The sequence below is a fragment of the Thamnophis elegans genome, chromosome 4 (assembly GCF_009769535.1).
Source record: "Thamnophis elegans isolate rThaEle1 chromosome 4, rThaEle1.pri, whole genome shotgun sequence".
In the NCBI taxonomy this organism is placed as follows: domain Eukaryota; kingdom Metazoa; phylum Chordata; class Lepidosauria; order Squamata; family Colubridae; genus Thamnophis; species Thamnophis elegans.
In genome coordinates, this window is record NC_045544.1 from 62,423,372 (window position 1) to 62,440,347 (window position 16,976).

Genomic DNA, 16,976 nt, shown 5'->3' on the forward strand with positions numbered 1-16,976 from the left:
TGGAATTTATTTGAAATATGTTTACTGGAAAATACAAAGAACAGCACTGGTACTCTGTGAGACTTGAGCAATACCATCAGAACAATAGAACAATTAAACATATGAATCTGTTCACAATTCGTAAGAAGAATGTGTATCAAAAAGTCATATTTAGAGAATTGCAATGAAAGAGTGGCATGAGAAGGACACAGTACATATGCAGTCATAAATAATGTTGATCAAAGTATTCATAGCATGTTTTCACAGGACCAAATAGTTAGTATTTTTCATGGTTGAAGGAATTTTTGCCAGAGTAGTTTGTCCAATATTTGCTTATTTGCTTGGGTTCCTAAAAAATATTAAAAAGATTTTAGTACATCAACAGATATTTCCTCTATTTAAATAACTTAACAGCGAATACATCAGAATATACATAAATAGTATTGCCAGCAATTTAACAAGGCAGTTATCCAATAAAAAAAATCAAGATTAATATGATGAACCCCTATTCTTGATATATCCATGCAGACCTCTGGTGATTGCTGCCTTGTTTTCTTTTTTTTTATATAAATATTTTTATTGCACTTTTCCCCCATACATGTCTCTTATCACATGATTAATGGATCTGTGACATCCATAAAACTGGAATAAATATTCAACAAATTATACACATTCTATTTCCAAACTTTCTGACCCTATGCATGCAGGCTTGTTTGCAAGGTGCTTGCCGATCAATCCTTTTGTGAAGGATTTAGAATCGTTCCGGATATCAATATCAGACTGATTGGGTTTTTATAGTTTTATTTAATTGTTTAAAAAACATTCATTATGGCTGCTTTGTTTATTCCTTTGTGCTCTAGAGTAGTAATTTTTACCTTTTTTATTTCCAATCCCTCACTCTTAATTCGCCACAGTTCTTGAACTCATTTTCTGTCTTTCTATAATGTTGTATTCTTTTATTATTATTATTCGCCACAACAGAATTGTATCACAGCGGCCAGTTGTTTCGCCGAATTTGGCATTGATTACTAGTCGGGCCCACCCACAGGCCTAGGACGTCGTAACATATTTTCGTAATATCCGTGCAGTTCCAAGCAGTGCGGCTTTTTGCATTTGACTGACGGTGATTTTGTCAATTTTTAACTGTTTAAATGTAATTCCAGTGCTTTTGGAATAGCACCCAGTGTGCCAATTACCACTGGAATTACCACTGGTTTGTGCCATGGTCGTTGAATTTCGATTTTTAAGTCCTGGTATTTTGGGATTTTTTCATGTTCCTTCTCGGCGACCCTGCTATCACCTGGTATTGCGATGTCTATGATTGTGACCTTATTTTTCTCAACCAGTGTGATGTCTGGTGTATTATGCGCCGGTATTTTGTCCGTTTGTATGAGAAAATCCCACAAGATCTTGACCATCTGATTTTCGGTGACTTTTTCAGGCTGATGTTCCCACCAATTTGTTGCTATTTTAATATTATAATTTTTGCACAAATTCCAATGGATCATTTGTGCTACTGAATTGTGCCGCAATTTATAATCAGTCTGCGCAATTTTTTTACAGCAGCTGAGTATGTGACCAACAGTTTCATCAGCTTCTTTGCAAAGTCTGCATTTGGCATCATCAGAGGATTTTTTGATTTTGGCCTTAATGGCATTTGTGCGGATAGCTTGTTCTTGTGCAGCCAGGATTAGTGACTCTGTTTCTTTCTTTAATGTACCTGCTGTTAACCATAACCAAATTTTTTCACTGTCCACTTTATCTTTTATTTTTTCCAGAAATTGGCCATGCAATGCTTTGTTCTGGTTTGTTGTTGTTGTTGTTGTTGTTGTTGTTGTTGTTTCTCTTTCATACCTCCTCTATTGACTGGATAGATGTATGAAGAAGATTGCTGACTGGGTTAATGTAGAAGCAGAGGGCTTTTCCCAGCATCTTGGCTCCTTATCTAGCTAGCTATGGCTAGAGAGCAGACAGTGAATATTTACTTATTTCATTATTGCTACATTTATCTCTTGCCTTTACCCCAAGGGCAAAATAGCATTTCCTCCTCTAATTCCCCCCCCCCCAACAGTAATTGGTTGGGGCTGAGCTTGAGCTGAGAGAGGGTAAGAGACTCTTAGTCACGGAGTGAGTTTCCAGGAATGAAGGGGAAGTTGTAGTGGATTTCTCCATTTGCAGTCCAACCTCTTAACCATTATACAACTCTGAGCTCTAACACAGATGTTAGCTCAGCTGCTAGTGGATGATGTTTATTTATTTACCATCAAGTATTATGTCCCCTACTCAAATACCTGTAGACAGCAGGTATACCTGAAGATATTTTCTTTGGTATCTATCAATTCCATTGCTCCTATTATTCTTAGTAAAATAATTTTAAAATGGAATCAAATTTAAAATATTGCCTTTGGGCATTATTTAAAAAAATATTTTAAGGAAGATGGCTGGCTATCACCGACTATCAGTTCGAAAATGTATCCACTTGTCAGGAACAACCCCCCCCCCCAATAAAATGCAGTGATAGGAAGCATTTAAGAATAATACTAAAGCAGGAAGCCACTTTGCCTGTTTCCTATCATCTAAATGGGTACTATTTGATTAACTTGCCAAGTCCTGGAGTAACTACTGTGTTTCTCTGAAAATAAGACAGGGTCTTATTTTCTTTTGACCTCCAAAATAAGCACTTGGCCTTATTTTTGGGGAGGTATTGTTATTTTTGAGGTGCAGGAGGCAGCGAGTGTGGTCACCTCATGGCTGCTGCTGTGTTGCAATATTTTTGGGGAGGGCTTATTTTAGTGCATGCACTCAAAAGCCCAATTGGTTTTATTATCCGGGGAGGTCTTATTTTCAGGGAAATAAGAGTATTTATGAGAAGATCCAGTTCAGATAGTCCTTGACTTATAACCAGAATTGAGCCAAAATTTATGTTGCTAAGTGAGAATTTGTTAAGTGAATTTTGCCCCATTTTATGACCTTTCTTGCCAAGATTGTAAAGTGAATCAGTGCAGTTGATGTTTGCAACGTGGTTGTAAAGTGAATCTGACTTCCCCATTGATTTTGTTTGTCAGAAGGTTGCAAAAAGGGATCACATGACTTTGGGAAACAGCAACAGTGATAAGTATGAACCAGTTGCCAAGCATATGAATCTTGATCACATGATCATGGGGATGCTACAAGGATTGTAAGTGTGAAAAGTCGTCATGTCGCTTTTTTCAGTGCCGCTGTAACTTTGAACGGTCATTAAATGAACTGCTGTAACTCGAGGACTACTTTTATATCCTTTCAAAATACCCACGTGGCCACCAGTCTAGAAAAGTTTTCTCACTGGGAGCACTTAGGTACCGTTGGTAAGCTTGTGAATTATTATTAAATAATGAAAAACAGAAAAAGAAATTTAAAAAGAAAAAAAACCTACTATTACAGGATGGTAAAGGGCTACATCTTCCAGAGATAAAGGCATAGCAATAGTGTCCTTCTCACCAACAGCAGATGATTTCTCATCTTCAATCCTGTTGGGCAAAATAAAACTGGAAACCAATAGTTGTATTAGCAATTATATCTTCGGTTATCATCCATTTATCATGGCGTCATGGTATAAAGTAGCTGATAGAAGCACTGAGACTTTGTGTTCTAGACATCCTGTTTTTTACATAATAGGCAGCCTTCAATTCATGAACACAACTAAGACCAGAATTTCTATCGCTATTTCTTGTGGTCATACAGTGTGATGTCACATGACTGCATCACTTAGCAATGGCAATCTTGGCACACCCTGCTGTCATGGTTTAAAAAGTTCCACCAGTCGTTTGCTGAGGAGGACCCATCCCAACTGAAGCCATTCTCAGCTTAGTTCCTTCTCCAACTCCCTGCAATAACCTATCTCCTTCCTACCTCTGCCCTTTGGGCCATTCTGCAACTTGCCCTGCAGACTGGCGAGCAACCTCTGAACCACACAAACTTAGCGCTGCTTGCCATGTTGTGGACTCAGAGAGGCATGTTGGCGTGCCACAGTTCTGAATCTCAAGCCACAGTACAAAGCCACAGCCAATCCTGGAAGCCTCAGCCACCTTAACAGCATGACAAAAAGCCATAGGGCCCAGGAAGCTCCTGCAGAGCACTGCAAAGCTGTAGCATCCGGAGAAACCTCAGCTATCCTAACCCAGAGTCACCCTTGCCATCCTGGACAGTGAGGCCTTTATGTTCTGCGCTCTACAGTAGTGGTAGGATTCAAAATATTTACTACCAGTTCTGTGGGCATGGCTTGGCTTGGTGGGCGTGGCTTGGTGGGCCTGGCAGGAGAAGGCTATTGTAAAATCTCCATTACCTCCCCACTCCAGGGGAAGGATACTGTAAAATCTTTGTTCCCTCCCCACTCCAGGGGAAGGTTACTGCAAAATCCCTATTTTCTCCCGATCAGTTGGGACTCAGGAGGCAGAGAATAGATGATGGCGGGGCCAGTCAGAGGTGGTATTTACTGGTTCTCCGAACTACTCAAAATTTCCGCTACCGGTTCTCCAGAACTGGTCAGAACCTGCTGAATACCACTTCTGCTCTACAGCCCCAGTTGACTTTCACCATCTTCTTGCTCCCACTCCTGATGAGGTCTACCTCCCCCTGCCCTTTGAAAGAAAGCTATTGATCACGTGAGGCTATCTTTCCCAGGTCTTATGAGGAAGCTGTCATGGATGGCCTAGGGAAGAAAGCCTTGTGTGACCGCCAGTTGCTTCACAAAGGGCCACAGTAGGCTTGTTTGATCAGCATCAGGAGCAAGAAGAAGGCAAAGGTCAGGTGGGCAACAGTGGTCATGGAGTGTAGAGGACCAAAATGGCATAGACAGGAGGAAAATAGGCAGGTAGGGGAAATTGGGGCACCCCTACAGTCATAAGTGAAGGTGGACTGCCAAGTGCCTAAATTTTGATCACCTGTAACTTCAAATGGTTGCCTAATAAATGGTCATGAGTCGAACACTACCTGAGAGTTGCTTATAAATTCAAAAAGCTAAAGTTAATCAGCATACAGTAAATACATATTGCAGCAAACTTTAGAATTTCCATCCCCAAGTAAATGAGAACTATTAGTGCCCCTTCACTGTTTAGTCATGCCAGCCACATGACCACGGAGATGTCTTTGGACAGCGCTGGCTCTTTGGCTTTGAAATGGAGATGAGCATCCCCCCAGAGGTGGTATTCAGCAGGTTCTGACCAGTTCTGGAGAACCGTTAGTGAAAATTTTGAGTAGTTCAGATAACGAGTAAATACCACCTCTGACTGGCCCCCATTTATTCTCTGCCTCCCGAGTCCCAGCTGATCGGGAGGAAATGGTGATTTTGCTGTAACTTTCCCCTAGAGTGGGGGGGGGATGGAGATTTCACAGTATCCTTCCCCTGCTACGCCCACCAAGCCATGTCCACAGAACCGGTAGTAAAAAATATTGAATTCCACCACCGCACTGCCCCCTAGAGTCGGGAACAACTAGTACATATGTGTGAGGGGAACCTTTACCTTTTACCTACTCATAATGTGGATTACTCAAACCATTTCTAATTTAGAAATTAGGGTAGGTAATTTTGTTCAGCTTCATAAACAAATCACTACTATATGAAATCTAGCATCTTCATTGGCAATGATTCTCTAAAAACAATAGATGAGTATTTTTTGCATTGAGCTTTACAAATACTATAAAACAATTATTGAATTTTGCTTCTCCCAAATTTTATACATAGAGTAGGAAGCATAGCCACTGGGTTCATTACAGGATATAGCCAATCAGCAGCCTTAAAAACAAAAACTTACATATCAACATGTTTCTCTTGCTTCAACATTTTCTTTTCTTTTGGAATTCTGAGTACTTTGGGAGAGTCTTTCTGATGCATTTCTTGCTGCTTTGCATGAATTAAACATGGAACTGTGTTTTCTTCTATTACCATCTCATTACATTTCAGTCTGGAATGTTCATGACCATTTGGAAACAAATACTCCATCTTGAAATCACAAAAACAAAGGGTTTCCCCCCCACAAAAAAAGTCATTTGAAACAATTTCACCCTATTAAATAAGAACTTGACCATTTAATATAGTTATTATTTAGTAAGTTTGATGCGAATTTAAATTTATGTTGTAGCAATTTTATTGGAAATATCTGTGTTTTGATATTCTTTTTGTCAATGGATTTGTGCAATGATCAAAAATATATGAATGCTACATTTTTATTTCTAGTTTTCATTTTTTATTGCTGTATATCAATAGGAATGTGCAAATCATGAAAAAGTATCCTATACAAAGATCAGATAAAGTAGCTTTCAAAACTTTTAAAATATATAAATCATACTAATCATATTGCTGTTATGTTTGCAGAAAAAGTGAATTTTTAGGGAGGGTTCTATGTCTGGCCAGTTTATTTATCTATGTCTGTCAAATACTATGTTACAGGTTTCTTTCTCAGCATTTTTCAAAACTCACATACTTCAAGTCATAAATTTTACCCTTTACCAAATTTTCAAAATATTATTGGCACTGAAGTATAGACTACAACTGCCCGCTAACCTGGAATAATTGATCACATTGTTGTGATTGGAAAACATATAGATAACTTTAAATTTAAAATATACTGACTTCCAAAAAGCATGGTCAAAGACAGAAAATTGTGAAGACCATCTAGTGGGAGCTTTAGTCTAATGTCTTCATCAGAAATGAGCATTTTTACTTTTCTCTTAGCATATAATTGGTTAACAGATGAGCTTGAATATTCAAAACCAAATTCTGAATATAAAATATCTCCATTAATACACTGTTATTTTATGCAAATGATTTTTTGTTATATTTGTTATATTTTATTTAACATCAAAGACAAAAACAAAAATTATTGGGAAGCGTGTATATTAATGATAATCTACAACATGGCTACAGGAAACATGTAAATGTAAAACTTAACACTGAGAGAACAAGATTGATACTAACCAGATCATGGACACTTTGCCCTTTCCTGACATCTGAAAACTGACCATTTTGCTTTAGGAGCCTGTTCCAACAGTAACCAAAAACAAAACAAATTAAGAATAGAAACAGCAAGGGTGTCAAACTGGATTTCTTTGAGGGCCATATCAGCATTGTAGTTCTCCATTGATTTTCTTAACAGTCTTTACACCCGCTGCAGCATCCTGCTAGCCAAAACAGGATGTGGGGGGCCACCTACACCCCCTGCGCCCCATTTTTGACCTGGATATCCTCTTGCCGTGCACTGCTGGCTGAAACAAGGTGCGGAGTGCTACACACAGCCCCCGGTGCCCCCTTTCTTCTGGCAGAGTGCTGCAGGAGACCATCCAGTCTGAAAACAGGGCGCAGGTGGGCCGCACACAGACCCCGTGTCCCATTTTGGCTTCCAGAGGCACTGCGGGCCAGTCCTTTGCTATTTCCAGTCCAGCTCCATGGGCCAGATTTAAGCACCTTGAGTTTGACACCCCTGCCATAAAGAAGAAGACATTTCCTAATTTGCTTCAGTAGCAATGCTTCCAGGAAAATAAGGACACCAAAGATTGCTTTCGGTACATTTGAAACTGGCCAAGAATCTTAGTGTCATCTATACAATGTACTTCCATACATTTTTTAAAAAATAATTCTTTGGCATCATCTTTTATATTAAAGAATCCTGAAAATATAATTAATGCAACGCAAAAAAAGATTTAAAATCTTATTTCACCCTTTTTTAAAGAAATCTGATAATGTTCTTGATAAGCCAAAGTGGGGAAATATTACCTAAAACCTATGTATTACAAATGAAACAAATCAGAAGAATTACTGACTCTAGCACTGTTACAATGCTGTTTATAACGATTTTCATCTGCTCTTATGTTAAGACATTACTCACTTTCTCTAGTGTGAAATATTTTCTTATCTGGGAAGGATGTTTCAAATTGCCCTTTTCAATTCTCGCAGACATAATATTAAATATAGCTGGTATAGTTAAATCAATATGTCATGTGTAATTTTTGCCTTTCAGGTTCATGCAAAGAAAACCACACTGTATAAAATGAGCCTCTCCATAGGTGTACTAATAAATAAATGTAGAATAAGTCAATTTATAATATGCCATATAGAAAATAAGTGTTGAAATAACTTAATGGTACCATTCATGTTTCTATTGATTTCAAAGACTAAGCATGATTTGGATTTGTCAGATACATTTTTAAAAAACAAAGTTAAATACATTAATACAGTCAAATCTTTACTTTCTTCCATTATCCAAAAGAATAAAATGCACACAAATGCCTCCTTTGATAGTCTTGCAATTCAGCTTTCTTAAATTTGTTAGAGCCAATTTGTAGACTGCTAAATCCTCATTTATCACAGTCACTGTTTACTTAACACGATGAGCCCCACATTGTATGGGCATGACAACACATGCTCCTCAGAGGTGGTTTTCAGCAGGTTCTGACCAGTTCTGGAGAACCGATGTGGAAATTTTGAGTAGTTCAGAGAACCAGTAAGTACCACCTCTGACTGGCCTCGCCCCCATCTATTCTCTGCCTTCCAAGACCAAGTTGATCAGGAGGGAATGGGGATTTTGCAGTAACCTTTCCCCTGGAGTGGAGAGGGAATGCAGATTTTAGCAATAGCAGTTAGACTTATATACCGCTTCATAGGGCTTTCAGATTTTACAGTATCCTTCCCCTGGAGTAGGGTGGGAATGGAGATTTTACAATATCCTTCCCCTGTCATGCCCACCAAGCCACACCCATCAAGACATGCCGTGCCCACCAAGCCACGCCCACAGAACCGGTAGTAAAAATTTTGAATCCCACTACTAATGCTCCTCTTCCTATCTTTGAAAGTGCAGAAATACACTTCAGCAATTGAGTTACAGGGATCAACTTATCTCTGGTTCCAAGGTAGGGCAAAAGTCTGATATTACTTGGCCAACTCTCACTTGGAAACATTTTAGACCAGGGCTAACCAGATGTGGTCCCAATGAATTCAATTAAGATATTTAAGTACTTTGTGTGCTTATGTGCCACTGGGTTATTGACTCTTAGCAATCACATATTTTTTTCCAACATGACCTGTCCACAGGGCAACCCTTCAAGTCTTCCAATGATGCACCCATGGCTATTGTAATTGAGTCTATCCACCTCATAATCTTATAATCTTTCACTCTAGAAAACTCTTTCAAAGTTCCAGCCATACAGCATTGCACATTTCTAAAAGTCAGTAAAAGAAACCTTTGTATTAAACAGAGGAAAACAAAACCAGTGTTGCTCTAATAATTACAATGCCACATACCAGTATTATAACTCACCTCTTGGTCAATGCCATTTTAATAAGGGAAAAGTAATACAAATGATTCAGACAATGAAGATGCATTTCATGTTTCATTCTTTTATCTGATTCCTTCTGTTAATTAAAAAAAAAGTCAGATTTGCACTAATTGGCCTATTTGTTTTTGGAACCCTGGCTTTATCTTAATGCCGTTTATTAGAGAGAAGACAGGGCACCGAGAAGAAACTGACAAAGAATTTCAAACAATTTATGTCTTCACTTTATTGTTCTGCTGACTGCTCAACCCCCACTGCACAATTTAGATATTTTTTCCAAAATCAGCGTGCAGTGCAGAAATTCAAATGAAAGCATCCCAATCCAGCTTCTACTGGATCACATCCTATCAATGAAAGTCCCTGCCTACTCCACTGTTAAACTCACTGTTTGGAAGCTCTTTCTAACATTCCATTAAAATCTGTCCTTCTGTGACTTAAAAAGATGGTGCCAGGTTCTGCCCTCTAGAATCAAAGACAGTTTTAACGTTCTTCCAGGTGACATCTTTTCAATTACTTGCTCTCACATTCCTTACCAGCACCAACATATAGTATAGTTACTATATACATATGTATATACTAACTACTGTATATTCATAAATACACACACATACAGACACGTGTGTGTGTGTGTTTGTGTGTGTGTGTGCTAACCAATAAAATAAGGCTAGTTTGTGTGGGTTGTAGTCAGTGGTGGGATTCAGACAGTTCGCACCACTTCGGGAGAACTGGTTGTTAAGTTTCTTAGCAGTTTGGTGAATGGTTGTTGGAAGAAATCATTAGAGAATCGGTTGTTAAATTATTTGAATCCCACCACTGGTTATAGTATCTCACATAGTATTCATGAGTTCAGTTGAAATCTTACCTCAATCATAGATTAACTGGACAACAAGAGGAAGCCAACTTTGACTTCCACGTGCCCTGTGAGAGTAATAAAATATTGACTCTCCTTAAAGTATATGATGTAGTGGATATTCTAAAATTGTGTTTCAAGTACATGTCTTCCTTCCCCCCTCCTCTTCTTTTCACTATTTTGACATGAAGAAGCTATGACAACCCTGTTCAAAACATATTCAGTGGCCTACTAGAAAATTATGGTTTAAATAGCTATTAGTCAAAATAGGAAACATATCCTTATGTAACATCTATTAGGACTATTTCACATTATTATTGATCAGAACCTTTATAAAAAGAGGTATTATATATTTCATTAAGCTACCTAACAGAGGAAAACACTCCATCTGGTTCCACCACCTTCCATATTCTGCTTTGCCCTTGTTAATGTTAGTTCCAAATACTTTATTGAATAAAAATGGTCAGACCATCTAATAGAACTTTAAATAAAGAATAATAAATGCATTTTTCTATTGTCTCTAACGTCACTAATAAACGTAGTGTTAAAAATCTATTCCTTCATACATTATGACTGATTCATCCAGACTCTAATATTTTCAGTTTTTGTTGCAACAGAACCATGTAACCATGATTCCATAACATTATATACAATGGTGGCATATAAATATGTGTTAGCAAATTTATCTCCTTTTCCTGTTGAAAAAAGATGAAAAAAGTGTCCATTTGAAAAAAGTTTTAAAAATCCATGAAACAGATTTCAAAAGAACAGAAAAGGGCAGTCAATGTAAGGCAAGGTTTATAGCCCTAACAGGGAGATAACCAACAACCTCACTCTGCTATGCATAATTGATTGGGAAGCTTGATTGTACTCTCCTGAAGCCTAAGGCCAGAGAATAAAATGCAAGTGGGAAATGGCATTTTGAATAAAGACAATGTTGACACAAAGCTGGAGCCAGCCTCTGTATGATTAAGGATGCCTTCCTAAAAGCACCTTTCTCCAAAATTCAGTGACCTTTGGCCTTCTTTACAAGCAGAGCTATATTTTTCTACTTTAGGTAAGAGCTCAGTAGGATGAATTGCTGTATCCTGTTTTCATCAGTCCTGAAAGACCTGGGTTAAAGGTAAATCTAAGGATGTTTGCAGGACACTATTTTGAGCTATTCTTAGCAAAGTTTTAATGGTACTATGCCCAACTCAAAGATGGCCATCTCTGAAGGAACAGCTAGCATGAAAAAGCAGCTAAGTCCCAAGAGCTTCAGATAAGAGTGTGAAACCTACCCCTCCCCTTGACTTTGTAGTTCTCTAATCACCTTAAGTAAAGAAGACTTGTGAATCTCTTTGGCAGGGAGGAGCTGATGGCCCAGTAGCCTACCCTTCTTGTGTAGACGCCTTCCACCCAGCCTTCATTACAAAATTATCATAATAAAGGGCAGTGCTTCCTTTCAATTCTCAGCTTGATCTTGAAACTTCAGAAATTCTTCTTCATACTGTAAAACTTTGGCTTCTCTCCAGGTGAAGAATAAAAATAAATAACCCCGCCCCCACCTCCGTACACAACACATGCATATATACAAACATAGCCACTTCCATCCCACAGTTGCAATTTGGGGATAGAAGGATTGGGGGGGGGGGGTAGGACAATGCAAACCTGGTGAAGAGGAGCTGAAGAACATACCACCTGCTGAGATTTCAATGGCTCCCCTTGCTTTTTTCTCACATCAGAAAGCAGGAACTGCAGAGGGGGAGAAGGAGAGGTTTTAAAAATTCTTATAAAATTTCAATCAACCTTAAGACATGTTCCTCTGAAACATATAATAAACAAACCATAAAATGGGTTATTCCCTATAACACATAAATATAGCTGTAGATTTGATCGGCATTTATTGCAGTATAAAAACTAATTGCATGATACAATAATGATCAAAGGCGTAAAAAACCACCACTGCCTGGTGATAAATTATTTGGCCTTCTACTGTATTGCATTTAATACTTTTAAGTTCTGCTAACTGTACACTAGAGTATTGTCTGATTTGGGAACTGATGTTACTATATTTCTTTTTGGCCAAAATGAAAATTGGCACTTACAATAAATGACAAGTCCCATTTTATTTGTTGGATATTTACATAGTGAACATTTTATAAATCTTATGTTACTAAGCTTTTTCCTTCTTTGAATGTTTTTGCGTTCCAAGATGGAAATATTCAGGCCATTGACTTAGAAGGACAAATAAGACATTATATTAATTGTTTTTTTTATGAATACAGTATTTTAATGCCACCAGTTTAATTTGGAAGAAAAAAGAAATTCAGAATCCTGATCTAGACTCAGTTTCCTGATTCAGACTATAGCTTTGGATCCCTAGTTACAATTAGCTCTTGAAAACTTGGTTTATAGGATATAACATGTCAATCTAAATCAGCCTTCTCCAATCATGCACCTTCCAGACATATTGGGATGCATCTCCCAAAATTATCACACAAACCAGAGAGGATCAGTGAATGCACACATTGCTAAATATTATGCTCCTTTGTAAAGATTCAGATAGTCCTTGGTTAATAATGCTAATTGGGACAGGAATTTCTGTTGCTAAGCAATGTGGTCATAAAATTCAGTCTCATGTGATCACATCACTTAGCCACAGCAATCCTCGCAGCCCCCATTGCTGTCATTAAGCAGATCACACTCGGTTGTTAGGTGATGATTCACTTCGATCCAAGCCATTCCCAGCTTGGTCCTTGAAGCCTAAAGCCTTAGTAAGCTGCAGTAAGACTGCCTCCTCTTGAATTTCTCCCATTCACCTATTACCACACCTCTCTCTTTATGGCTACCCTGCATAGCGGCACTCCTCAGTGGGGGAGGGGTCTAAATGCTGAAGTAGAGCTGGTCTCAGCCAGCTGCTGTCCCCCCCCCCCCGACCTCTACTTTAGCCTGAGCATTGCTGACACTGCCATTGCAATGAATGCTGCCCAGCTTCATGATGCAAAGTCATAGCTACACCAGTGCCAAGCCTAGCTCTAACTTCAGCACCCCTGCACCCTGCCAGCCTTATGCTCTGCCAGCCCTGTCACCCCAAGTTGACCTTTGCCAACTTCTTCCATCCTCCCTTCTAGAAGTATCCTTGATTACTGAACATCTGTTCAGCAAACTGCTCAAAGTTGTGACAGTGCTGAACAAGTGGTACCTACAATCTGTTCTTGAAGTTCCAGCTATTAACATGCCTTCACAGTCATGGGTTTGCAATTCAGGCACTCGGTAACTATCTCTCACAATGATTGTGGTGCCCTGTGGAACTGACAAGTCAGCAGGGAAGGTCGCAAGTCCCTCTGGTAATTCCCCATCCTTGGCCTTCCTGCGCATTGCGCTGCACCCTCCCTTCCTTGGCTTCCCTACACTCATACCTTGCCACATCTGTTATCCCTTCCAGGTAAATTAGACAGGAAACAACTAGATGGGCTAATTCTTCTTTATTGTAAGCCTCAATTAATAGAATCTTGCTAAGCTAAATTAATAGAATCTCGCAAGCCTGAGGACTCAAACTTTCTGCCACCAATAAAATAGTCTTTAATTCCCAACTGATAACTCTTCTATCTTCTACATGTTGAGGTTCTGATCTTAATCCTACCTCATTTTTTCTGTTCCTGCATTAAAAATTCCTGTGCCTTATAACATGAATGCGGGTTGCAAAAGCTGCAGAGCAAAAAGAAGGACAGGAACTTTGCCCCATTAAATTCAGTGAGAAAGATCTGGAGCTGTTACACTCTTACCCACTGAAATAAAGGAGCATCACAGTTCACAATAAACTGGAATGTGAAGAGAATGCCAATTTTATTTTTTGTTACGTGCACAGATGTGGCATATTTTTTAAAGTGGTGCATAAAGTCATAGATGAATAAATACCCCTCCCTTCCTATAGCCTTTCTGCTATAGGACAGAGCTTGCTAACTCAAAGCCAGGGCAAAGTTTGCAGTAAGCTTTTTCAGTCACAGATTCTCAGCAAGGGTATAGATCCTCACCTTCATGCATTTCTTCTAAAGCAGAAACCCCAGAATTGTGGTAAAATTGAAATATTTAATGAGCAAGCTAATTTATTTCATGCATGGGGAATATTTTAAACTGCATTAAATACAATTAAAATCAATCTGTCGTTTCCCTCCCCTCTTTTATTTTCCTATTCTATATAAACTTTTTGGAGTGTGGCCCATTGCATGTCACTCAAGTATGTCCATGGAAGAAGAGAGTGTAAAAATAGTGACAGCTCTCTGATCAAAGTCTTACCCTGTTTTATAGGTTTCATATGATTGTGGCTATCAAGGTAACTTTTTTCACCCCACCCTTTGATGCCACCGCTTGATGCCATTTAAACATTAGTTTTCTTAAACCATTGATCTAAATAGTGAATTAGGTCAGTAGGTACCTAGAAAATGTTTTAAATACAATATTTTATTTATTTAGAAGATTTATATGGCTGCCCACTCATTTTCATTAATTCTGGGCACCTTACAAAGAATAAGTGAAATGTGCTTTGTTTCAGGTTAGGGGTGAGGTTTTGTATTTATTAAAGATACTATTGAAGAATTTTATTTTTTTCGTCAGGTTTCAAATAAGTCATTTCTTTTTAAATATGCTCCAAAATTGACACTATTGAATTCATGTGATCTGGCATGAAAGTGGAGCAAATATTTAATTTTCTTTCACTAGATTCTACACTAAAGTTCTTTACGGTAGCTCAGTTGTGCCCATTTTATTTGGATGATTAGCATCATTATAAAATACTTTTCTCCAGTTACATGTTCAAGTAACTGTTATAATATCTGCAAAAAAAAAGATATGTATGCTTCAGTGTACACTGTTTGTATAGTGTTACATCAATTTTAAAAGAGTCTTTAAGGGGTTTTTGGTTTGCAACTGCATTTCATTTTTTAAAAAGATATTTATTTTTTAATCTTAAAAAAATTAGACTGATTTTCTCCTTTTCAACACAAAATGGCATTAGCTCATGGAATTTAAAGAAATTTAAACATTTATACCATTTCCCACATCTTCCTGAATAATTCAAAAGCTTAAATTTGATAGAACTAGTAACTTATTGCAAAGGCAAACTATGGAAAGTTATTTGTTGCCTTAGAAACCCTCAGCTCTGGATTTCCTGCCTTCTGGGTGAATCCAACTTTACTTGTAAACATTACATCAATGTTGTCTTTTGCTCACGATGAAATATAGGGTTAGCTTTTAGCTAGGAAAATGCTATTGAAAAGTTTCCCTCAATTTCCATTTCCCTCCATCTGTACTTATATGGGAAAACATTTCCACGCACAAGCAAAAAGAAAGGGGAGGGTGGGACCCTACTGCTATATTTTTCTTTTCCTGCAAAAAGGCTGCAGATATCTTAATGTACCTGAGACAACTAATTTAAGAAGGAAGTGGTCAAAGTCATTCTTCTTTGTAGACTTCAAAGGTGATCCCCTCGCCTTCCTCCTCTTTACATTTTACTGTCTGTCTCTCTGCAGCTGTCAGCTTACCCTGAGAGTTTCATGGCGTCAAACCTGCCTCCTCCTGCTCCATAAAGTGACAGTCTTGGTTTGGTGGAATGCAGGTGTAGGAAAGGGGAAAGACCAAGATGAGCCTGCTAATGATTTCTCTGACACCCCATGCTGGGCTGCTAAAGAAAGAAATCTATGCCCACTTCTCTTTGTTTGGTCAAATATTCTAGGCTCTGCTGCCTTTCCCTGCTGCAAAGGAGCTTTTTTTTTACAATAGGGCAAAGGCTCTATGCTAAAACGATGGCATCTTATTCAAAGTTTGAAAACTCTGAGGCTTTAATTAGATACTGAAGTGGAGACAGGCAGCACCCAAGCCTTCTATTTTCTTGATAACTAAGCAAATGCTTCATTCAGGGTTTTAACCCCATTGCAGCTTAGATTGGTTTGAAGAATGGAAGAAGTCATCTTTTTTCCCGGGGACATCATACATATCTTGCTTCCGGGCTAGCAAAAAATTAGGGTCAAGAGTTTTCATTTCATCACTATAAATGTTCTATTCCGCTAGTCCTCTTGATTTTGGTTTACATTCAAGTAAGCACAACGAAGCTAGATATGGGTTGTATGTAGATTCGAATTTTCCTCCCTGTCTTCTAGATATGGATTTTAAAAAGGAAGCAAAACATCTGTAATTGAAAACCCATTTACTAATCACTAAGTCACACTGCAGACAAAGCTATCCTGCAAGTAAAAAAACAATTGCATTGCATGTGTCTGTGAAACCAATGGAATATATTAGCCATGATTAAGTAGAGTTTTCCCTTTTGTGGAAAGGTAATAACCACCACTCAGCTAGGATGGTTATATTTTATTCATACTGAAAAATCTAATCTTGCTGTGGATGGCATGCTGAACTAAACTAAATCAGGGAGAATTAAATTAGCCTGATGTTCCATTGGCAGTATGTTCCTCTAAACTAATAATGAAAAAAACCCAGGCATTTAAAATATTTTCAAACATTCTTTTAGATCCCATGCTTTAGAAAATAAAGCGCAGTTGAGTTCGTTTAAAAAGACTAAAGGGCATACATTGCAAATGGTGAAGATTGCTTAATGTGTTTATATGTCTAGAAGTGAACACTTTTAATAATATCTCAATGTAATGCAATTCAAAAAAAGATTCTAAAGTAGTTGAAGGCAGAAAATAAGTAAACATTATAATGTAAGCCCCACAACAAATGTAATTCCATTAAAAAGAAAAAAACTATCAGTTTGTTTCCCAGCATAGCCCAAAGTATGTGCAATTTGTATTGTTATCGTACCCACAGTAGTTCTTGCCTTTCCTCAGTGCACTGGATATGACAC

General features: G+C 38.1%; 1 protein-coding gene across 2 annotated transcripts in view; it reads right to left on the reverse strand.

Moving 5' to 3' along the window:
• Positions 1-16,976, reverse strand: part of LOC116507081 — a 28,223-nt gene continuing 11,247 nt past the window's right edge. For both annotated transcript variants that reach the window (XM_032215013.1, XM_032215012.1), the window contains 6 exons: positions 11,783-11,866; positions 9,267-9,361; positions 6,932-6,992; positions 5,769-5,956; positions 3,392-3,503; positions 1-328 (listed from right to left, as the gene is read on the reverse strand). In XM_032215013.1, the coding sequence (XP_032070904.1) occupies positions 257-328; positions 3,392-3,503; positions 5,769-5,956; positions 6,932-6,992; positions 9,267-9,361; positions 11,783-11,866 (612 nt within the window). In that variant the 3' untranslated portion in view covers positions 1-256. The remainder of the gene's footprint in view (positions 329-3,391; positions 3,504-5,768; positions 5,957-6,931; positions 6,993-9,266; positions 9,362-11,782; positions 11,867-16,976) is intronic.